General features: G+C 54.0%; 1 protein-coding gene across 5 annotated transcripts in view; it reads right to left on the reverse strand.

Moving 5' to 3' along the window:
* LOC142467647 (disks large homolog 3) overlaps window positions 1–24,871 on the reverse strand; it is an 85,458-nt gene that overhangs the window by 15,375 nt on the left and 45,212 nt on the right. For all 5 annotated transcript variants that reach the window (XR_012788449.1, XM_075573590.1, XM_075573588.1 and 2 more), the window contains exons 6-9: window positions 18,691–18,732; window positions 18,529–18,579; window positions 13,175–13,276; window positions 12,894–13,066 (exon numbers count right to left, since the gene is read on the reverse strand). Coding sequence is in view for 4 of the 5 variants with exons in the window: in XM_075573590.1 (XP_075429705.1) it covers window positions 12,894–13,066; window positions 13,175–13,276; window positions 18,529–18,579; window positions 18,691–18,732 (368 nt within the window). In the remaining variant the exon portion in view is untranslated. The remainder of the gene's footprint in view (window positions 1–12,893; window positions 13,067–13,174; window positions 13,277–18,528; window positions 18,580–18,690; window positions 18,733–24,871) is intronic.

Genomic DNA, 24,871 nt, shown 5'->3' on the forward strand with positions numbered 1-24,871 from the left:
GTAATCATTATACCTACCCCCTGTTATACATGTACTGTGTAATCATTATACCCTACCCCCTGTTATACATGTATCGTGTAATCATTATACCTACCCCCTGTTATACATGTACTGTGTAATCATTATACCCTACCCCCTGTTATACATGTACTGTGTAATCATTATACCCTACCCCCTGTTATACATGTACTGTGTAATCATTATACCCTACCCCCCGTTATTCATGTACTGTGTAATCATTATACCCAACCCCCTGTTATACATGTACTGTGTAATCATACCCTACCCCCCGTTATACATGTACTGTGTAATCATTATACCTACCCCCTGTTATTCATGTACCGTGTAATCATTATACCTACCCCTGTTATACATGTACTGTGTAATCATTATACCCTACCCCCTGTTATACATGTACTGTGTAATCATACCCTACCCCCCGTTATACATGTACTGTGTAATCATTATACCTACCCCGTTATTCATGTACTGTGTAATCATTATACCTACCCCTGTTATACATGTACTGTGTAATCATTATACCTACCCCCTGTTATACATGTACCGTGTAATCATTATACCTACCCCCTGTTATTCATGTACCGTGTAATCATTATACCTACCCCTGTTATACATGTACCGTGTAATCATTATACCTACCCCCTTTTATACATGTACCGTGTAATCATTATACCTACCCCTGTTATTCATGTACTGTGTAATCATTATACCCTACCCCGTTATACATGTACTATGTAATCATTATACCTACCCCCTGTTATACATGTACTGTGTAATCATTATACCCTACCCCGTTATACATGTACTGTGTAATCATTATACCCTACCCCCTGTTATTCATGTACTGTGTAATCATTATACCCTACCCCGTTATACATGTACTGTGTAATCATTATACCCTACCCCCTGTTATACATGTACTGTGTAACCATTATACCCTACCCCCTGTTATTCATGTACTGTGTAATCATTATACCCTACCCCCTGTTATACATGTACTGTGTAATCATTATACCTACCCCCTGTTATACATGTACTGTGTAATCATTATACGCTACCCCCTGTTATACATGTACTGTGTAATCATTATACCCTACCCCCTGTTATACATGTACTGTGTAACCATTATACCCTACCCCGTTATACATGTACTGTGTAATCATTATACCCTACCCCCTGTTATACATGTACTGTGTAACCATTATACCCTACCCCCTGTTATACATGTACTGTGTAACCATTATACCCTACCCCCTGTTATACATGTACTGTGTAATCATTATACCTACCCCCTGTTATACATGTACTGTGTAATCATTATACCTACCCCCTGTTATACATGTACTGTGTAATCATTATACCCTACCCCCTGTTATACATGTACTGTGTAATCATTATACCCTACCCCCTGTTATACATGTACTGTGTAATCATTATACCCTACCCCCTGTTATACATGTACTGTGTAATCATTATATCCTACCCCCTGTTATACATGTACTGTGTAATCATTATACCCTACCCCCTGTTATACATGTACTGTGTAATCATTATACCCTACCCCCTGTTATTCATGTACTGTGTAATCATTATACCTACCCCCTGTTATACATGTACCATGTAATCATTATACCTACCCCCTGTTATACATGTACCGTGTAATCATTATACCTACCCCCTGTTATACATGTACCGTGTAATCATTATACCTACCCCCTGTTATTCATGTACCGTGTAATCATTATACCCTACCCCGTTATACATGTACTGTGTAATCATTATACCTACCCCCTGTTATACATGTACTGTGTAATCATTATACCTACCCCCTGTTATACATGTACTGTGTAATCATTATACCTACCCCCTGTTATACATGTACCGTGTAATCATTATACCTACCCCCTGTTATACATGTACCGTGTAATCATTATACCCCACCCCGTTATACATGTACCGTGTAATCATTATACCTACCCCCTGTTATACATGTACCGTGTAATCATTATACCCCACCCCCTGTTATACATGTACCGTGTAATCATTATACCTACCCCGTTATACATGTACCGTGTAATCATTATACCCTACCCCGTTATACATGTACCGTGTAATCATTATACCCTACCCCCTGTTATACTTGTACCGTGTAATCATTATACCCTACCCCCTGTTATACTTGTACCGTGTAATCATTATACCCTACCCCCTGTTATTCATGTACCGTGTAATCATTATACCCTACCCCCTGTTATTCCTGTACTGTGTAATCATTATATCCTACCCCCTGTTATTCATGTACTGTGTAATCATTATACCCTACCCCCTGTTATACTTGTACCGTGTAACCATTATACCCTACCCCCTGTTATACATGTACCGTGTAATCATTATACCTACCCCCTGTTATACATGTACCGTGTAATCATTATACCCTACCCCCTGTTATACATGTACTGTGTAATCATTATACCCTACCCCCTGTTATACATGTACTGTGTAATCATTATACCCTACCCCCCGTTATTCATGTACCGTGTAATCATTATACCCAACCCCCTGTTATACATGTACTGTGTAATCATACCCTACCCCCCGTTATACATGTACTGTGTAATCATTATACCTACCCCCCGTTATTCATGTACCGTGTAATCATTATACCTACCCCCTGTTATTCATGTACTGTGTAATCATTATACCCAACCCCCTGTTATACATGTACTGTGTAATCATACCCTACCCCCCGTTATACATGTACTGTGTAATCATTATACCTACCCCCCGTTATTCATGTACCGTGTAATCATTATACCTACCCCTGTTATACATGTACCGTGTAATCATTATACCTACCCCCTGTTATTCATGTACCGTGTAATCATTATACCTACCCCTGTTATACATGTACCGTGTAATCATTATACCTACCCCCTTTTATACATGTACCGTGTAATCATTATACCTACCCCTGTTATTCATGTACTGTGTAATCATTATACCCTACCCCCTGTTATACATGTACTGTGTAATCATTATACCCTACCCCCTGTTATACATGTACTGTGTAATCATTATACCCTACCCCCTGTTATTCATGTACTGTGTAATCATTATACCCTACCCCGTTATACATGTACTGTGTAATCATTATACCTACCCCCTGTTATACATGTACTCTGTAACCATTATACCCTACCCCCTGTTATTCATGTACTGTGTAATCATTATACCCTACCCCCTGTTATACATGTACTGTGTAATCATTATACCTACCCCCTGTTATACATGTACTGTGTAACCATTATACCCTACCCCCTGTTATTCATGTACTGTGTAATCATTATACCCTACCCCCTGTTATACATGTACTGTGTAATCATTATACCCTACCCCCTGTTATACATGTACTGTGTAACCATTATACCCTACCCCGTTATACATGTACTGTGTAATCATTATACCCTACCCCCTGTTATACATGTACTGTGTAATCATTATACCTACCCCGTTATACATGTACCGTGTAATCATTATACCTACCCCCTGTTATACATGTACCGTGTAATCATTATACCCTACCCCCTGTTATTCATGTACCGTGTAATCATTATACCCTACCCCGTTATACATGTACTGTGTAATCATTATACCTACCCCCTGTTATACATGTACTGTGTAATCATTATACCTACCCCCTGTTATACATGTACTGTGTAATCATTATACCTACCCCCTGTTATACATGTACCGTGTAATCATTATACTTACCCCCTGTTATACATGTACCGTGTAATCATTATACCTACCCCCTGTTATACATGTACCGTGTAATCATTATACCCCACCCCGTTATACATGTACCGTGTAATCATTATACCTACCCCCTGTTATACATGTACCGTGTAATCATTATACCCTACCCCCTGTTATACATGTACCGTGTAATCATTATACCCTACCCCCTGTTATACATGTACCGTGTAATCATTATACCCTACCCCCTGTTATACATGTACCGTGTAACCATTATACCTACCCCCTGTTATACATGTACCGTGTAACCATTATACCTACCCCCTGTTATTCATGTACTGTGTAACCATTATACCATACCCCCTGTTATTCATGTACTGTGTAATCATTATACCCTACCCCCTGTTATACATGTACCGTGTAATCATTATACTTACCCCCTGTTATACATGTACCGTGTAATCATTATACCTACCCCCTGTTATACATGTACCGTGTAATCATTATACCTACCCCCTGTTATACATGTACCGTGTAATCATTATACCTACCCCCTGTTATACATGTACCGTGTAATCATTATACCATACCCCCTGTTATACATGTACCGTGTAATCATTATACCTACCCCGTTATACATGTACCGTGCAATCATTATACCTACCCCCTGTTATACATTTACCGTGTAATCATTATACCTACCCCCTGTTATTCATGTACAGTGTAATCATTATACCCTACCCCGTTATTCATGTACTGTGTAATCATTATACCCTACCCCCTGTTATTCATGTACAGTGTAATCATTATACCCTACCCCCTGTTATTCATGTACTGTGTAATCATTATACCCTACCCCCTGTTATTCATGTACTGTGTAATCATACCCTACCCCGTTATACATGTACCGTGCAATCATTATACCTACCCCCTGTTATACATGTACTGTGTAATCATTATACCTACCCCCTGTTATACATGTACTGTGTAATCATTATACCTACCCCCTGTTATACATGTACTCTGTAATCATTATACCCTACCCCCTGTTATACATGTACTGTGCAATCATTATACCTACCCCCTGTTATACATGTACTGTGCAATCATTATACCTACCCCGTTTTACATGTACTGTGCAATCATTATACCTACCCCCTGTTATACATGTACTGTGCAATCATTATACCTACCCCGTTATACATGTACTGTGTAATCATTATACCCTACCCCCTGTTATACATGTACCGTGTAATCATAATACCATACCCCCTGTTATACATGTACCGTGTAATCATTATACCTACCCCGTTATACATGTACCGTGCAATCATTATACCTACCCCCTGTTATACATGTACCGTGTAATCATTATACCTACCCCCTGTTATTCATGTACAGTGTAATCATTATACCCTACCCCCTGTTATTCATGTACTGTGTAATCATTATACCCTACCCCCTGTTATTCATGTACTGTGTAATCATACCCTACCCCGTTATACATGTACCGTGCAATCATTATACCTACCCCCTGTTATACATGTACCGTGTAATCATTATACCCTACCCCCTGTTATTCATGTACAGTGTAATCATTATACCCTACCCCCTGTTATTCATGTACTGTGTAATCATTATACCCTACCCCCTGTTATTCATGTACTGTGTAATCATACCCTACCCCGTTATACATGTACCGTGCAATCATTATACCTACCCCCTGTTATACATGTACTGTGTAATCATTATACCTACCCCCTGTTATACATGTACCGTGTAATCATTATACCTACCCCCTGTTATACATGTACCGTGTAATCATTATACCTACCCCCTGTTATACATGTACTGTGTAATCATTATACCTACCCCCTGTTATACATGTACTCTGTAATCATTATACCCTACCCCCTGTTATACATGTACTGTGCAATCATTATACCTACCCCCTGTTATACATGTACTGTGCAATCATTATACCTACCCCGTTTTACATGTACTGTGCAATCATTATACCTACCCCCTGTTATACATGTACTGTGCAATCATTATACCTACCCCGTTATACATGTACTGTGTAATCATTATACCCTACCCCCTGTTATACATGTACTGTGTAATCATTATACCCTGCCACCTGTTATTCATGTACTGTGTAATCATTATACCCTACCCCCTGTTATACATGTACCGTGCAATCATTATACCTACCCCCTGTTATACATGTACTGTGTAATCATTATACCTACCCCCTGTTATACATGTACTGTGTAATCATTATACCTACCCCCTGTTATACATGTACTCTGTAATCATTATACCTACCCCCTGTTGTACATGTACTGTGTAATCATTATACCTACCCCCTGTTATACATGTACTGTGTAATCATTATACCTACCCCCTGTTATACATGTACTCTGTAATCATTATACCTACCCCCTGTTGTACATGTACTGTGCAATCATTATACCTACCCCCTGTTATACATGTACTCTGTAATCATTATACCTACCCCCTGTTGTACATGTACTGTGTAATCATTATACCTACCCCCTGTTATACATGTACTCTGTAATCATTATACCTACCCCGTTATACATGTACTGTGCAATCATTATACCTACCCCCTGTTGTACATGTACTGTGCAATCATTATACCTACCCCCTGTTATACATGTACTGTGCAATCATTATACCTACCCCGTTATACATGTACTGTGTAATCATTATACCTACCCCCTGTTATTCATGTACTGTGTAATCATTATACCCTACCCCCTGTTATACATGTACTCTGTAATCATTATACCTACCCCCTGTTATACATGTACTGTGTAATCATTATACCCTACCCCCTGTTATTCATGTACTGTGTAATCATTATACCCTACCCCCTGTTATACATGTACCGTGTAATCATTATACCCTACCCCCTGTTATACATGTACCGTGTAATCATTATACCCTACCCCCTGTTATACATGTACCGTGTAATCATTATACCCTACCCCGTTATACATGTACCGTGTAATCATTATACCCTACCCCCCGTTATTCATGTACCGTGTAATCATTATACCCTACCCCCTGTTATACATGTACCGTGTAATCATTATACCCTACCCCCTGTTATACATGTACCGTGTAATCATTATACCCTACCCCCTGTTATACATGTACCGTGTAATCATTATACCCTACCCCCTGTTATACATGTACCGTGTAATCATTATACCTACCCCGTTATACATGTACCGTGTAATCATTATACCCTACCCCCTGTTATACATGTACCGTGTAATCATTATACCTACCCCGTTATTCATGTACCGTGTAATCATTATACCTACCCCCTGTTATACATGTACTGTGTAATCATTATACCTACCCCCTGTTATACATGTACTGTGTAATCATTATACCCTACCCCCTGTTATACATGTACTGTGTAATCATTATACCCTACCCCCTGTTATACATGTACTGTGTAATCATTATACCTACCCCCTGTTATACATGTACTGTGTAATCATTATACCTACCCCCTGTTATACATGTACTGTGTAATCATTATACCTACCCCCTGTTATTCATGTACTGTGTAATCATTATACCCTACCCCCTGTTATTCATGTACTGTGTAATCATTATACCCTACCCCCTGTTATTCATGTACTGTGTAATCATTATACCCTACCCCCTGTTATTCATGTACTGTGTAATCATTATACCTACCCCCTGTTATACATGTACTGTGTAATCATTATACCTACCCCCTGTTATACATGTACTGTGTAATCATTATACCCTACCCACTGTTATTCATGTACTGTGTAATCATTATACCTACCCCCTGTTATACATGTACTGTGTAATCATTATACCTACCCCCTGTTATACATGTACTGTGTAATCATTATACCCTACCCCTGTTATACATGTACTGTGTAATCATTATACCCTACCCCTGTTATACATGTACTGTGTAATCATTATACCTACCCCCTGTTATACATGTACTGTGTAATCATTATACCTACCCCCCGTTATTCATGTACTGTGTAACCATTATACCCTACCCCGTTATTCATGTACTGTGTAATCATTATACCCTACCCCCTGTTATTCATGTACTGTGTAATCATTATACCTACCCCCTGTTATACATGTACTGTGTAATCATTATACCCTACCCCTGTTATACATAGGGAAATTCCGGAGCAGTAGAATAATACGATACTGTTAGCCTCATGCATTAGAATGGCGGCAAAGACCTCAAGAACTAGACAGTCTACTTCCAATCCCTGACGGAAAGGGGAGAGACCCGCTCACCTCTGTAAAGCAGAAAGGTAGGTGCACTCTGGGAAAAGTCACCGGATTTGCCCAGCATAGAGAACATGGGGGATTTCGCAGTGGATACGACCCTATGGACCACATCCAGTTCGTACAAGAAGTGATTCCCCAAAGTAATGAATACGATCTATGACTGGGTTTAGGATTTGTAGATTTGATTCTGTCTTCACCTCAGCGGTTTTAAACGCATAATATTAATGTCTTAATAAGGAACGTTTACGAGAATGCCACATCAACCATGAGATTAAATGAATATACAAGCAAGATAAAGCTAACAATAATAATAATAATAATAATAATAGCATGTTCTTGTATAGCGCTGCTAGCTTTACATAGCGCGTTACAGAGACATTTTTGCAGGCACAGGTCCCTGCCCCGTGGAGCTTACAATCTATGTTTTTGGTGCCTGAGGCACAGGGAGATAAAGTGACTGCCGAAGGTCACAAGGAGCCGACACCGGGAATTGAACCAACTTCAAACTCAGTGCCAGTCAGTGTCGTTACTCACTGAGCTGCTCCTTCTCCCAGATCAGCAAGGGAGTGCGGCAGGAGACACCGCGTCACCAGGATCAGCAAGGGAGTGCGGCAGGGAGACACAGTGTCACCAGGATCAGCAAGGGAGAGCGGCAGGGAGACACCGTGTCACCAGGATCAGCAAGGGAGTGCGGCAGGGAGACACCGCGTCACCAGGATCAGCAAGGGAGAGCGGCAGGAGACACCGTGTCACCAGGATCAGCAAGGGTGTGCGGCAGGGAGACACCATCTCACCAGGATCAGCAAGGGAGTGCGGCAGGGAGACACCGTGTCACCAGGATCAGCAAGGAAGTGCGGCAGGAGACACCGCGTCACCAGGATCAGCAAGGGAGTGTGGCAGGGGGATACCGTGTCACCAGGATCAGTAAGGAAGTGCGGCAGGGAGACACCGTGTCACCAGGATCAGTAAGGCAGTGCGGCAGGGAGACACCGTGTCACCAGGATCAGCAAGGCAGTGTGGCAGGGGGACACCGTGTCACCAGGATCAGCAAGGCAGTGCGGCAGGGAGACACCGCGTCACCAGGATCAGCGAGGGAGAGCGGCAGGGAGACACCACGTCACCAGGATCAGCAAGGATGTGCGGCAGGGAGACACCGTGTCACCAGGATCAGCAAGGGAGTGCGGCAGGGAGACACCGTGTCACCAGGATCAGCAAGGGTGTGCGGCAGGGGGACACCATGTCACCAGGATCAGCAAGGGAGAGCGGCAGGGAGACACCGTGTCACCAGGATCAGCAAGGGTGTGCGGCAGGGAGACACCGTGTCACCAGGATCAGCAAGGGAGTGCGGCAGGGAGACACCACGTCACCAGGATCAGCAAGGGAGTGCGGCAGGGAGACACCGTGTCACCAGGATCAGCAAGGGAGAGCGGAAGGGAGACACCGTGTCACCAGGATCAGCAAGGGTGTGCGGCAGGGAGACACCGTGTCACCAGGATCAGAAAGGGAGGGCGGCAGGGAGACATGTGACCAACGCGTTTCACAGAAACACAAAAACTGTTCAAGACTGTTATTTTTGCCACAAGTCCAGAAGACCTCCAGCAGTAAAAATCAGAGAAAATGCAGATGCCTGCAGAGATTCAATAAATAGAATAGAACTATAAGTTGTTGAAAACTATCTGGCGGGCAAGTAACAACGGGCGGGAACCTTCTGAATTAAATCAGTACGCGAAAGAAGATGGGATGGAGGCTTTTGGAAGAGAACAAGACAATATTTAAGGTAACTTTCCACGGAGCCTCAAGAAAGTTTTCCATCAGTGTGGCCTGCCCGCGCTCACATATGGATGGGACCCGTGTATCCTGCCCGTGCTCACGTATGGATGTGACCCGCGTATCCTGCCCGCGCTCACATATGGATGGGACCCGTGTATCCTGCCCGCGCTCACGTATGGATGGGACCCGTGTATCCTGCCCGTGCTCACGTATGGATGGGACCCGTGCATCCTGCCCGTGCTCACGTATGGATGTGACCCGTGTATCCTGCCCGTGCTCACGTATGGATGGGACCCGTGTATCCTGCCCGTGCTCACGTATGGATGGGACACGTGTATCCTGCCCGTGCTCACGTATGGATGGGACCCGTGTATCCTGCCCGTGCTCACGTATGGATGGGACCCGTGTATCCTGCCCGTGCTCACATATGGATGGGACCCGTATATCCTGCCCGTGCTCACGTATGGATGGGACCCGTGTATCCTGCCCGTGCTCACATATAGATGGGACTCGTGTATCCTGCCCGCGCTCACGTATGGATGGGACCCGTGTATCCTGCCCGTGCTCACATATAGATGGGACCCGTGTATCCTGCCTGTGCTTACGTATAGATGTGACCCGTGTATCCTGCCCGTGCTCACGTATGGATGGGACTCGTGTATCCTGCCCGTGCTCACGTATGGATGGGACCCGTGTATCCTGCCCGTGCTCACATATAGATGGGACCCGTGTATCCTGCCCGTGCTCACATATGGATGGGACCCGTGTATCCTGCCCGTGCTCACATATGGATGGGACCCGTGTATCCTGCCCGTGCTCACATATGGATGGGACACGTGTATCCTGCCCGTGCTCACATATGGATGGGACCCGTGTATCCTGCCCGTGCTCACATATGGATGGGACCCGTGTATCCTGCCCGTGCTCACATATGGATGGGACCCGTGTATCCTGCCCGTGCTCACATATGGATGGGACACGTGTATCCTGCCCGTGCTCATGTATGGATGGGACCCGTGTATCCTGCCCGCGCTCACGTATGGATGGGACCCGTGTATCCTGCCCGTGCTCACGTATGGATGGGACACGTGTATCCTGCCCGTGCTCACGTATGGATGGGACCCGTGTATCCTGCCCGTGCTCACGTATGGATGGGACCCGTGTATCCTGCCCGTGCTCACATATGGATGGGACCCGTATATCCTGCCCGTGCTCACGTATGGATGGGACACGTGCATCCTGCCGTGCTCACGTATGGATGGGACCCGTGTATCCTGCCCGTGCTCACGTATGGATGGGACCCGTGTATCCTGCCCGCGCTCACGTATGGATGGGACCCGTGTATCCTGCCTGAGCTCACGTATGGATGTGACCCGTGTATCCTGCCCGTGCTCACATATGGATGGGACCCGTGTATCCTGCCCGTGCTCACATATGGATGGGACCCGTGTATCCTGCCCGTGCTCACGTATGGATGGGACCCGTGTATCCTGCCCGTGCTCACGTATAGATGGGACCCGTGTATCCTGCCCGTGCTCACGTATAGATGGGACCCGTGTATCCTGCCCGTGCTCACATATGGATGGGACCCGTGTATCCTGCCCGTGCTCACGTATGGATGGGACCCGTGTATCCTGCCCGTGCTCACGTATGGATGGGACCCGTGTATCCTGCCCGTGCTCACGTATGGATGGGACCCGTGTATCCTGCCCGTGCTCACATATGGATGGGACCCGTATATCCTGCCCGTGCTCACGTATGGATGGGACACGTGCATCCTGCCGTGCTCACGTATGGATGGGACCCGTGTATCCTGCCCGTGCTCACGTATGGATGGGACCCGTGTATCCTGCCCGCGCTCACGTATGGATGGGACCCGTGTATCCTGCCTGAGCTCACGTATGGATGTGACCCGTGTATCCTGCCCGTGCTCACATATGGATGGCACCCGTGTATCCTGCCCGTGCTCACATATGGATGGGACCCGTGTATCCTGCCCGTGCTCACGTATGGATGGGACCCGTGTATCCTGCCCGTGCTCACGTATAGATGGGACCCGTGTATCCTGCCCGTGCTCACGTATAGATGGGACCCGTGTATCCTGCCCGTGCTCACATATGGATGGGACCCGTGTATCCTGCCCGTGCTCACGTATGGATGGGACCCGTGTATCCTGCCCGTGCTCACGTATGGATGGGACCCGTGTATCCTGCCCGTGCTCACATATGGATGGGACCCGTGTATCCTGCCCGTGCTCACATATGGATGGGACCCGTGTATCCTGCCCGTGCTCACGTATGGATGGGACCCGTGTATCCTGCCCGTGCTCACGTATAGATGGGACCCGTGTATCCTGCCCGTGCTCACGTATAGATGGGACCCGTGTATCCTGCCCGTGCTCACATATGGATGGGACCCGTGTATCCTGCCCGTGCTCACGTATGGATGGGACCCGTGTATCCTGCCCGTGCTCACGTATGGATGGGACCCGTGCATCCTGCCCGTGCTCACGTATGGATGGGACCCGTGTATCCTGCCCGTGCTCACGTATGGATGGGAAATTTGGCCTCAAAGGCAAAGACAATTCAGAACTTTACAACTCATTGAACTATAAAGAAATGCATGCTGGGTATTAACCGAAGACAGACATTAAAATGCCAGTGGACTGAACATATCGTTGGACAAAGATAGTACTCAGCTGGATTTTAAGTGATATCAAAAGACCAAGACAGCGACTAAAAGACAGTTAAAATCAGAAAATTTGTTGGAACAAGCTGGAGGAGAAGCAGCCGCCGTGTCCGAGAGATCGCTTACCGACGTATGAACACACAGACTTTAGCAAGATACAGACGCATACACAAACACATCCTGTTCCCCCGAGAGACCGGCAGACACACACAGACACACACACAGACACACACACAGACACACACACAGACACACACACAGACACACACACAGACACACACACAGACACACACACACTCCTCCCCGCCACTCCTTTTCACACTCACCCTCTCCGCCACTGCACGCACGGACTGGACGCTGGTCCCATACAGGTTGTCGTTGAACTGTCCGGCCTCGATGAACTTGTTATCCTGAATGTCCCTCTCCATCTGCTCCCGAGAGCCCACAAAGTGATAGTCCTGCCCGTCCACCTCAACCTCTCGCCGTGACCGCGTGGTGTCTGCAGGGGGAGACTGGTCACTTCCATCCAGGGGTGAGGAGGGAGGGCGGCGGCGGCGGGTGCTGCGCAGGGTGTCAGAGTGACCACACAGGGAGGGGGGGTACTTACGTGGGACACAGGAACCAAACTTGTGCGGAAATTCCGAAATGAGGTCATCGTTAACTCTGTCCTTCAGGGGACCCAAAATAATGACCGGGCGCGCGTAGTGAACTAGGGGAAAGACCAACCAGGCATCATACAATCCCCACCGCTTGTAACGACTGTGCGTTATACACAACCCCTCACCCCCTGCCCGTACCGACTCTGCGTTATACACAACCCCTCACCCCCTGCCCGTACCGACTGTGCGTCATACACAACCCCTCACCCCCTGCCCGTACCGACTGTGCGTCATACACAACCCCTCACCCCCTGCCCGTACCGACTGTGCGTTATACACAACCCCTCACCCCCTGCCCGTACCGACTGTGCGTTATACACAACCCCTCACCCCCTGCCCGTACCGACTCTGCGTTATACACAACCCCTCACCCCCTGCCCGTACCGACTGTGCGTCATACACAACCCCTCACCCCCTGCCCGTACCGACTGTGCGTCATACACAACCCCTCACCCCCTGCCCGTACCGACTGTGCGTTATACACAACCCCTCACCCCCTGCCCGTACCGACTGTGCGTTATACACAACCCCTCACCCCCTGCCCGTACCGACTCTGCGTTATACACAACCCCTCACCCACTGTCCGTACCGACTGTGCGTCATACACAACCCCTCACCCCCTGCCCGTACCGACTGTGCGTTATACACAACCCCTCACCCCCTGCCCGTACCGACTGTGCGTTATACACAACCCCTCACCCCCTGCCCGTACCGACTGTGCGTTATACACAACCCCTCACCCCCTGCCCGTACCGACTGTGCGTCATACACAACCCCTCACCCCCTGCCCGTACCGACTGTGCGTTATACACAACCCCTCACCCCCTGCCCGTACCGACTGTGCGTTATACACAACCCCTCACCCCCTGCCCGTACCCACTGTGCGTTATACACAACCCCTCACCCCCTGCCCGTACCGACTGTGCGTTATACACAACCCCTCACCCCCTGCCCGTACCGACTGTGCGTTATACACAACCCCTCACCCCCTGCCCGTACCGACAGTGCGTTATACACAACCCCTCACCCACTGCCCGTACCGACTGTGCGTTATACACAACCCCTCACCCACTGCCCGTACCGACTGTGCGTTATACACAACCCCTCACCCACTGCCCGTACCAACTGTGCGTTATACACAACCCCTCACCCCCTGCCCGTACCCTCTGTGCGTCATACACAACCCCTCACCCCCTGCCCGTACCCACTGTGCGTTATACACAACCCCTCACCCCCTGCCCGTACCGACTGTGCGTTATACACAACCCCTCACCCCCTGCCCGTACCGACTGGGCGTCATACACAACCCCTCACCCCCTGCCCGTACCCACTGTGCGTTATACACAACCCCTCACCCCCTGCCCGTACCCACTGTGCGTTATACACAACCCCTCACCCCCTGCCCGTACCGACTGTGCGTTATACACAACCCCTCACCCCCTGCCCGTACCCACTGTGCGTTATACACAACCCCTCACCCCCTGCCCGTACCCTCTGTGCGTTATACACAACCCCTCACCCCCTGCCCGTACCGACTGTGCGTCATACACAACCCCTCACCCCCTGCCCGTACCGACTGTGCGTCATACACAACCCCTCACCCCCTGCCCGTACCCTCTGTGCGTTATACACAACCCCTCACCCCCTGTCCGTAACCGACTGTGCGTTATACACAACCCCTCACCCCCTGTCCGTACCGACTGTGCGTTATACACAACCCCTCACCCCCTGCCCGTACCGACTCTGCGTTATACACAACCCCTCACCCCCTGCCCGTACCGACTGTGCGTCATACACAACCCCTCACCCCCTGCCCGTACCGACTGTGCGTCATACACAACCCCTCACCCCCTGCCCGTACCGACTGTGCGTCATACACAACCCCTCACCCCCTGCCCGTACCCTCTGTGCGTTATACACAACCCCTCACCCCCTGCCCGTACCGACTGTGCGTCATACACAACCCCTCACCCCCTGCCCGTACCGACTGTGCGTTATACACAACCCCTCACCCACTGCCCGTACCGACTGTGTGTTATACACAACCCCTCACCCCCTGCCCGTACCGACTGTGCGTTATACACAACCCCTCACCCCCTGTCCGTACCGACTGTGCGTTATACACAACCCCTCACCCCCTGCCCGTACCGACTGTGCGTTATACACAACCCCTCACCCCCTGCCCGTACCCTCTGTGCGTTATACACAACCCCTCACCCCCTGTCCGTACCGACTGTGCGTCATACACAACCCCTCACCCCCTGCCCGTACCGACTGTGCGTTATACACAACCCCTCACCCCCTGCCCGTACCGACTGTGTGTCATACACAACCCCTCACCCCCTGCCCGTACCCACTGGGCATCATACACAACCCCTCACCCCCTGCCCGTACCGACTGTGCGTTATACACAACCCCTCACCCCCTGCCCGTACCGACAGTGCGTTATACACAACCCCTCACCCACTGCCCGTACCGACTGTGCGTTATACACAACCCCTCACCCACTGCCCGTACCGACTGTGCGTTATACACAACCCCTCACCCACTGCCCGTACCAACTGTGCGTTATACACAACCCCTCACCCCCTGCCCGTACCCTCTGTGCGTCATACACAACCCCTCACCCCCTGCCCGTACCAACTGTGCGTTATACACAACCCCTCACCCCCTGCCCGTACCGACTGTGCGTTATACACAACCCCTCACCCCCTGCCCGTACCGACTGGGCGTCATACACAACCCCTCACCCCCTGCCCGTACCCACTGTGCGTTATACACAACCCCTCACCCCCTGCCCGTACCCACTGTGCGTTATACACAACCCCTAACCCCCTGCCCGTACCGACTGTGCGTTATACACAACCCCTCACCCCCTGCCCGTACCCACTGTGCGTTATACACAACCCCTCACCCCCTGCCCGTACCCTCTGTGCGTTATACACAACCCCTCACCCCCTGCCCGTACCGACTGTGCGTCATACACAACCCCTCACCCCCTGCCCGTACCGACTGTGCGTCATACACAACCCCTCACCCCCTGCCCGTACCGACTGTGCGTCATACACAACCCCTCACCCCCTGCCCGTACCCTCTGTGCGTTATACACAACCCCTCACCCCCTGTCCGTAACCGACTGTGCGTTATACACAACCCCTCACCCCCTGTCCGTACCGACTGTGCGTTATACACAACCCCTCACCCCCTGCCCGTACCGACTCTGCGTTATACACAACCCCTCACCCCCTGCCCGTACCGACTGTGCGTCATACACAACCCCTCACCCCCTGCCCGTACCGACTGTGCGTTATACACAACCCCTCACCCACTGCCCGTACCGACTGTGTGTTATACACAACCCCTCACCCCCTGCCCGTACCGACTGTGCGTTATACACAACCCCTCACCCCCTGTCCGTACCGACTGTGCGTTATACACAACCCCTCACCCCCTGCCCGTACCGACTGTGCGTTATACACAACCCCTCACCCCCTGCCCGTACCCTCTGTGCGTTATACACAACCCCTCACCCCCTGCCCGTACCCTCTGTGCGTTATACACAACCCCTCACCCCCTGTCCGTACCGACTGTGCGTCATACACAACCCCTCACCCCCTGCCCGTACCGACTGTGCGTTATACACAACCCCTCACCCCCTGCCCGTACCGACTGTGTGTCATACACAACCCCTCACCCCCTGCCCGTACCCACTGGGCATCATACACAACCCCTCACCCCCTGCCCGTACCGACTGTGCGTTATACACAACCCCTCACCCCCTGCCCGTACCGACTGTGCGTTATACACAACCCCTCACGCACTGCCCGTACCGACTGTGCGTTATACACAACCCCTCACCCACTGCCCGTACCGACTGTGCGTTATACACAACCCCTCACCCACTGCCCGTACCGACTGTGCGTTATACACAACCCCTCACCCCCTGCCCGTACCGACTGTGCGTTATACACAACCCCTCACCCCCTGCCCGTACCGACTGTGTGTTATACACAACCCCTCACCCACTGCCCGTACCCTCTGTGCGTTATACACAACCCCTCACCCCCTGCCCGTACCCACTGGGCATCATACACAACCCCTCACCTCCTGCCCGTACCGACTGTGCGTTATACACAACCCCTCACCCACTGCCCGTACCCTCTGTGCGTTATACACAACCCCTCACCCCCTGCCTGTACCGACTGGGCGTCATACACAACCCCTCACCCCCTGCCCGTACCCTCTGTGCGTTATACACAACCCCTCACCCCCTGCCCGTACCGACTGTGCGTCATACACAACCCCTCACCCCCTGTCCGTACCGACTGTGCGTTATACACAACCCCTCACCCCCTGCCCGTACCGACTGTGCGTTATACACAACCCCTCACCCCCTGCCCGTACCCTCTGTGCGTCATACACAACCCCTCACCCCCTGCCCGTACCGACTGTGCGTCATACACAACCCCTCACCCCCTGCCCGTACCGACTGTGCGTCATACACAACCCCTCACCCCCTGCCCGTACCCTCTGTGCGTCATACACAACCCCTCACCCCCTGCCCGTACCGACTGTGCGTTATACACAACCCCTCACCCCCTGCCCGTACCGACTGTGCGTTATACACAACCCCTCACCCCCTGCCCGTACCCTCTGTGCGTTATACACAACCCCTCACCCCTTGCCCATACCGACTGTGGGTTATACACAACCCCTCACCCCCTGTCCGTACCCACTGTGCGTTATACACAACCCCTCACCCCCTGCCCGTACCGACTGTGCGTTATACACAACCCCTCACCCACTGCCCGTACCGACTGTGCGTCATACACAACCCCTCACCCACTGCCCGTACCGACTGTGCGTTATACACAACCCCTCACCCCCTGCCCGTACAGACTGTGCGTTATACACAACCCCTCACCCCCTGCCCGTACCCTCTGTGCGTTATACACAACCCCTCACCCCCTGCCCGTACCGACTGTGCGTTATACACAACCCCTCACCCCCTGCCCGTACCGACTGTGCGTTATACACAACCCCTCACCCCCTGCCCGTACCCTCTGTGCGTTATACACAACCCCTCACCCCCTGCCCGTACCAATGTGCGTTATACAAAACCCCTCACCCCCTGCCCGTACCGACTGTGCGTTATACACAACCCCTCACCCCCTGCCCGTACCGACTGTGCGTCATACACAACCCCTCACCCCCTGCTCCTCCAACCTCCCCATTGACCGCACTGACCAGGCGTCATACGTCCCACACGTGACATTAGCAAAACGTAAATGATATCACTCACTTTCCTGCCGAGTCACTGGCTCATAGGATAAAATAGTGTCTTCCTGTCCCTCTGTGGAAGCAAGAACTGAATGGTGAGGGCTCCAGGAGATAAAGGAGGGTGAGTTGGGGGCTCTGACATGAGGAGAGGGCTATGTGGGAATGGAAGGGGAGCGACACTTACTGGAGCTGCTTTCACTGTCGCTGGTGTTTGATGTCACGGCCTCTGCAAAGCAACAAGACAGACGGTCAGACACAGACACACACAGATGGTAGGGGAACATTGCACACAGAGCGGGGGGACGGAGTGACAACCAGGAGATTGGGGGGCAGGGGGGGCTGCATCACAACTCCCTGGCTGGCTCCTGCTACCCCAAATCTGTGCAGGCTCACAGGAGACTCAATTACCCCCCCCCCCCCCCCACACACCTTACTCCCTGTATGGTGAGCTCTCAGCACCCTGCCTGCTGCTGCCCGAGCCGACACCAAGCTCTGAACTTGGGAGTCTCGGAGCACAATCCTTCCCCGTCCCACACGCCAGCTGCAACATACTGTACAGGCCGCACTGCACGAGTACAGCCACTGCACGAGTACAGCCACTGCACGAGTACAGCCACTGCACGAGTACAGCCACTGCACGAGTACAGCCACTGCACGAGTACAGCCACTGCACGAGTACAGCCACTGCACGAACACAGCCACTGCACGAACACAGCCACTGCACGAACACAGCCACTGCACGAGTACAGCCACTGCACGAGTACAGCCACTGCACGAGTACAGCCACTGCACGAGTACAGCCACTGCACGAACACAGCCACTGCACGAACACAGCCACTGCACGAACACAGCCACTGCACGAACACAGCCACTGCACGAACACAGCCACTGCACGAACACAGCCACTGCACGAACACAGCCACTGCACGAACACAGCCACTGCACGAGTACAGCCACTGCACGAGTACAGCCACTGCACGAGTACAGCCACTGCACGAACACAGCCACTGCACGAGTACAGCCACTGCACGAGTACAGCCACTGCACGAGTACAGCCACTGCACGAGTACAGCCACTGCACGAGTACAGCCACTGCACGAGTACAGCCACTGCACGAACACAGCCACTGCACGAACACAGCCACTGCACGAACACAGCCACTGCACGAACACAGCCACTGCACGAACACAGCCACTGCACGAACACAGCCACTGCACGAACACAGCCACTGCACGAACACAGCCACTGCACGAACACAGCCACTGCACGAACACAGCCACTGCACGAACACAGCCACTGCACGAACACAGCCACTGCACGAGTACAGCCACTGCACGAGTACAGCCACTGCACGAACACAGCCACTGCACGAACACAGCCACTGCACGAACACAGCCACTGCACGAACACAGCCACTGCACGAACACAGCCACTGCACGAGTACAGCCACTGCACGAACACAGCCACTGCACGAACACAGCCACTGCACGAACACAGCCACTGCACGAACACAGCCACTGCACGAGTACAGCCACTGCACGAACACAGCCACTGCACGAACACAGCCACTGCACGAACACAGCCACTGCACGAACACAGCCACTGCACGAGTACAGCCACTGCACGAACACAGCCACTGCACGAGTACAGCCACTGCACGAACACAGCCACTGCACGAACACAGCCACTGCACGAACACAGCCACTGCACGAACACAGCCACTGCACGAACACAGCCACTGCACGAACACAGCCACTGCACGAACACAGCCACTGCACGAACACAGCCACTGCACGAGTACAGCCACTGCACGAACACAGCCACTGCACGAACACAGCCACTGCACGAGTACAGCCACTGCACGAACACAGCCACTGCACGAGTACAGCCACTGCACGAGTACAGCCACTGCACGAACACAGCCACTGCACGAGTACAGCCACTGCACGAACACAGCCACTGCACGAACACAGCCACTGCACGAGTACAGCCACTGCACGAGTACAGCCACTGCACGAACACAGCCACTGCACGAGTACAGCCACTGCACGAGTACAGCCACTGCACGAGTACAGCCACTGCACGAACACAGCCACTGCACGAACACAGCCACTGCACGAACACAGCCACTGCACGAACACAGCCACTGCACGAGTACAGCCACTGCCCAACCCAGAAACAGCGCAGGGCGCGGGGGGGGGGGGAGGGGGGAACCTCTGCGCAGGGTGCAGGGGGGACGGGACCTCAGTGCACTGAGGGTGCGGGGGGACGGGACCTCAGTGCACTGAGGGTGCGGGGGGGGGACCTCAGTGCACTGAGGGTGCGGGGGGGGGGGTGGGACCTCAGTGCACTGAGGGTGCGGGGGGGGGACCTCAGTGCACTGAGGGTGCGGGGGGGGACTTCAGTGCACTGAGGGTGCGGGGGGGGGACCTCAGTGCACAGAGGGTGCGGGGGGGGACGGGACCTCAGTGGACTGAGGGTGCGGGGGGGGACGGGACCTCAGTGGACTGAGGGTGCGGGGGGGACACGACCTCAGTGCACTGAGGGTGTGGGGGGGGGCACCTCAGTGCAGGGTGGGGGGCACCTCAGTGCAGGGCGGGGGGAGGGGGGGCACCTCAGTGCAGGGCGGGGGGAGGGGGGGCACCTCAGTGCAGGGCGGGGGGGGCACCTCAGTGCAGGGCGGGGGGGGGCACCTCATTGCAGGGCGGTGGGGGCACCTCAGTGCAGGGTGGGGGGGCACCTCAGTGCAGGGCTGGGGGGGCACCTCAGTGCAGGGCTGGGGGGGCACCTCAGTGCAGGGCGGGGGGGGGCACCTCAGTGCAGGGCGGGGGGGGGGGCACCTCAGTGCAGGGCGGGGGGGGGCACCTCAGTGCAGGGCAGGGGGGCACCTCAGTGCAGGGCGGGGGGGCACCTCAGTGCAGGGCGGGGGGGCACCTCAGTGCAGGGCTGGGGGGGGCACCTCAGTGCAGGGCTGGGGGGCACCTCAGTGCAGGGCTGGGGGGCACCTCAGTGCAGGGCGGGGGGGGGGCACCTCAGTGCAGGGCGCGGGGGGCACCTCAGTGCAGGGCGGGGGGGGCACCTCAGTGCAGGGCGGGGGGGCACCTCAGTGCAGGGCGGGGGGGGGCACCTCAGTGCAGGGCGGGGGGGCACCTCAGTGCAGGGCGGGGGGGCACCTCAGTGCAGGGCGGGGGGGCACCTCAGTGCAGGGCGGGGGGGCACCTCAGTGCAGGGTGGGGGGGCACCTCAGTGCAGGGCTGGGGGGGCACCTCAGTGCAGGGCTGGGGGGGCACCTCAGTGCAGGGCGGGGGGGGGGGCACCTCAGTGCAGGGCTGGGGGGCACCTCAGTGCAGGGCTGGGGGGCACCTCAGTGCAGGGCTGGGGGGCACCTCAGTGCAGGGCTGGGGGGCACCTCAGTGCAGGGCTGGGGGGCACCTCAGTGCAGGGCGGGGGGGCACCTCAGTGCAGGGCGGGGGGGCACCTCAGTGCAGGGCGGGGGGGCACCTCAGTGCAGGGCGGGGGGGCACCTCAGTGCAGGGCGGGGGGGCACCTCAGTGCAGGGCGGGGGGGCACCTCAGTGCAGGGCTGGGGGGCACCTCAGTGCAGGGCTGGGGGGCACCTCAGTGCAGGGCGGGGGGGGCACCTCAGTGCAGGGCTGGGGGGCACCTCAGTGCAGGGCGGGGGGGCACCTCAGTGCAGGGCGGGGGGGGCACCTCAGTGCAGGGCGGGGGGGCACCTCAGTGCAGGGCGGGGGGGCACCTCAGTGCAGGGCGGGGGGGCACCTCAGTGCAGGGCGGGGGGGGCACCTCAGTGCAGGGCTGGGGGGGGCACCTCAGTGCAGGGCTGGGGGGGCACCTCAGTGCAGGGCTGGGGGGGCACCTCAGTGCAGGGCGGGGGGGGCACCTCAGTGCAGGGCGGGGGGGGCACCTCAGTGCAGGGCGGGGGGGGCACCTCAGTGCAGGGCGGGGGGGCACCTCAGTGCAGGGCGGGGGGGCACCTCAGTGCAGGGCGGGGGGGGGGCACCTCAGTGCAGGGCGGGGGGGGCACCTCAGTGCAGGGCGGGGGGGGCACCTCAGTGCAGGGCTGGGGGGGCACCTCAGTGCAGGGCGGGGGGGCACCTCAGTGCAGGGCTGGGGGGGGCACCTCAGTGCAGGGCTGGGGGGCACCTCAGTGCAGGGCTGGGGGGCACCTCAGTGCAGGGCGGGGGGGGGCACCTCAGTGCAGGGCGCGGGGGGCACCTCAGTGCAGGGCGGGGGGGCACCTCAGTGCAGGGCGGGGGGGCACCTCAGTGCAGGGCGGGGGGGGGGCACCTCAGTGCAGGGCGGGGGGGCACCTCAGTGCAGGGCGGGGGGGCACCTCAGTGCAGGGCGGGGGGGCACCTCAGTGCAGGGCTGGGGGGGGCACCTCAGTGCAGGGCGGGGGGGGCACCTCAGTGCAGGGCGGGGGGGGCACCTCAGTGCAGGGCGGGGGGGGGGCACCTCAGTGCAGGGCGGGGGGGGGCACCTCAGTGCAGGGCGGGGGGGCACCTCAGTGCAGGGCGGGGGGGCACCTCAGTGCAGGGCGGGGGGGGGCACCTCAGTGCAGGGCGGGGGGGGGCACCTCAGTGCAGGGCGGGGGGGCACCTCAGTGCAGGGCGGGGGGGCACCTCAGTGCAGGGCGGGGGGGCACCTCAGTGCAGGGCGGGGGGGGGCACCTCAGTGCAGGGCGGGGGGGGGCACCTCAGTGCAGGGCGGGGGGGCACCTCAGTGCAGGGCGGGGGGGCACCTCAGTGCAGGGCGGGGGGGGCACCTCAGTGCAGGGCTGGGGGGGGCACCTCAGTGCAGGGCGGGGGGGGGCACCTCAGTGCAGGGCTGGGGGGGGCACCTCAGTGCAGGGCTGGGGGGGGGCACCTCAGTGCAGGGCGGGGGGGGGCACCTCAGTGCAGGGCGGGGGGGGGCACCTCAGTGCAGGGCGGGGGGGGCACCTCAGTGCAGGGCGGGGGGGCACCTCAGTGCAGGGCGGGGGGGCACCTCAGTGCAGGGCGGGGGGGGCACCTCAGTGCAGGGCGGGGGGGCACCTCAGTGCAGGGCTGGGGGGGGCACCTCAGTGCAGGGCGGGGGGGGGCACCTCAGTGCAGGGCTGGGGGGGGCACCTCAGTGCAGGGCTGGGGGGGGGCACCTCAGTGCAGGGCGGGGGGGGGCACCTCAGTGCAGGGCGGGGGGGGGGCACCTCAGTGCAGGGCGGGGGGGGCACCTCAGTGCAGGGCGGGGGGGCACCTCAGTGCAGGGCGGGGGGGGGCACCTCAGTGCAGGGCGGGGGGGCACCTCAGTGCAGGGCTGGGGGGGGCACCTCAGTGCATCACTGAGTGAGGCAAGAACGTTAAGTCTCGCAAAGAATAAAATCATGAAGGGCGTATGAGAGAGAATATATCACACGGGCCCCCCCAGCCAGGAAACGCTGGATAACTCAGGGTGCTATATACCTCCGTGTGTGACACAGTATATCAGGGTGCTATATACCTCCGTGTGTGACACAGTATATCAGGGTGCTATATACCTCCGTGTGTGACACAGTATATCAGGGTGCTATATACCTCCGTGTGTGACACAGTATATCAGGGTGCTATATACCTCCGTGTGTGACACAGTATATCAGGGTGCTATATACCTCCGTGTGTGACACAGTATATCAGGGTGCTATATACCTCCGTGTGTGACACAGTATATCAGGGTGCTATATACCTCCGTGTGTGACACAGTATATCAGGGTGCTATATACCTCCGTGTGTGACACAGTATATCAGGGTGCTATATACCTCCGTGTGTGACACAGTATATCAGGGTGCTATATACCTCCGTGTGTGACACAGTATATCAGGGTGCTATATACCTCCGTGTGTGACACAGTATATCAGGGTGCTATATACCTCCGTGTGTGACACAGTATATCAGGGTGCTATATACCTCCGTGTGTGACACAGTATATCAGGGTGCTATATACCTCCGTGTGTGACACAGTATATCAGGGTGCTATATACCTCCGTGTGTGACACAGTATATCAGGGTGCTATATACCTCCGTGTGTGACACAGTATATCAGGGTGCTATATACCTCCGTGTGTGACACAGTATATCAGGGTGCTATATACCTCCGTGTGTGACACAGTATATCAGGGTGCTATATACCTCCGTGTGTGACACAGTATATCAGGGTGCTATATACCTCCGTGTGTGACACAGTATATCAGGGTGCTATATACCTCCGTGTGTGACACAGTATATCAGGGTGCTATATACCTCCGTGTGTGACACAGTATATCAGGGTGCTATATACCTCCGTGTGTGACACAGTATATCAGGGTGCTATATACCTCCGTGTGTGACACAGTA

Source organism: Ascaphus truei, chromosome 16 (assembly GCF_040206685.1).
Source record: "Ascaphus truei isolate aAscTru1 chromosome 16, aAscTru1.hap1, whole genome shotgun sequence".
NCBI classification, from domain to species: domain Eukaryota; kingdom Metazoa; phylum Chordata; class Amphibia; order Anura; family Ascaphidae; genus Ascaphus; species Ascaphus truei.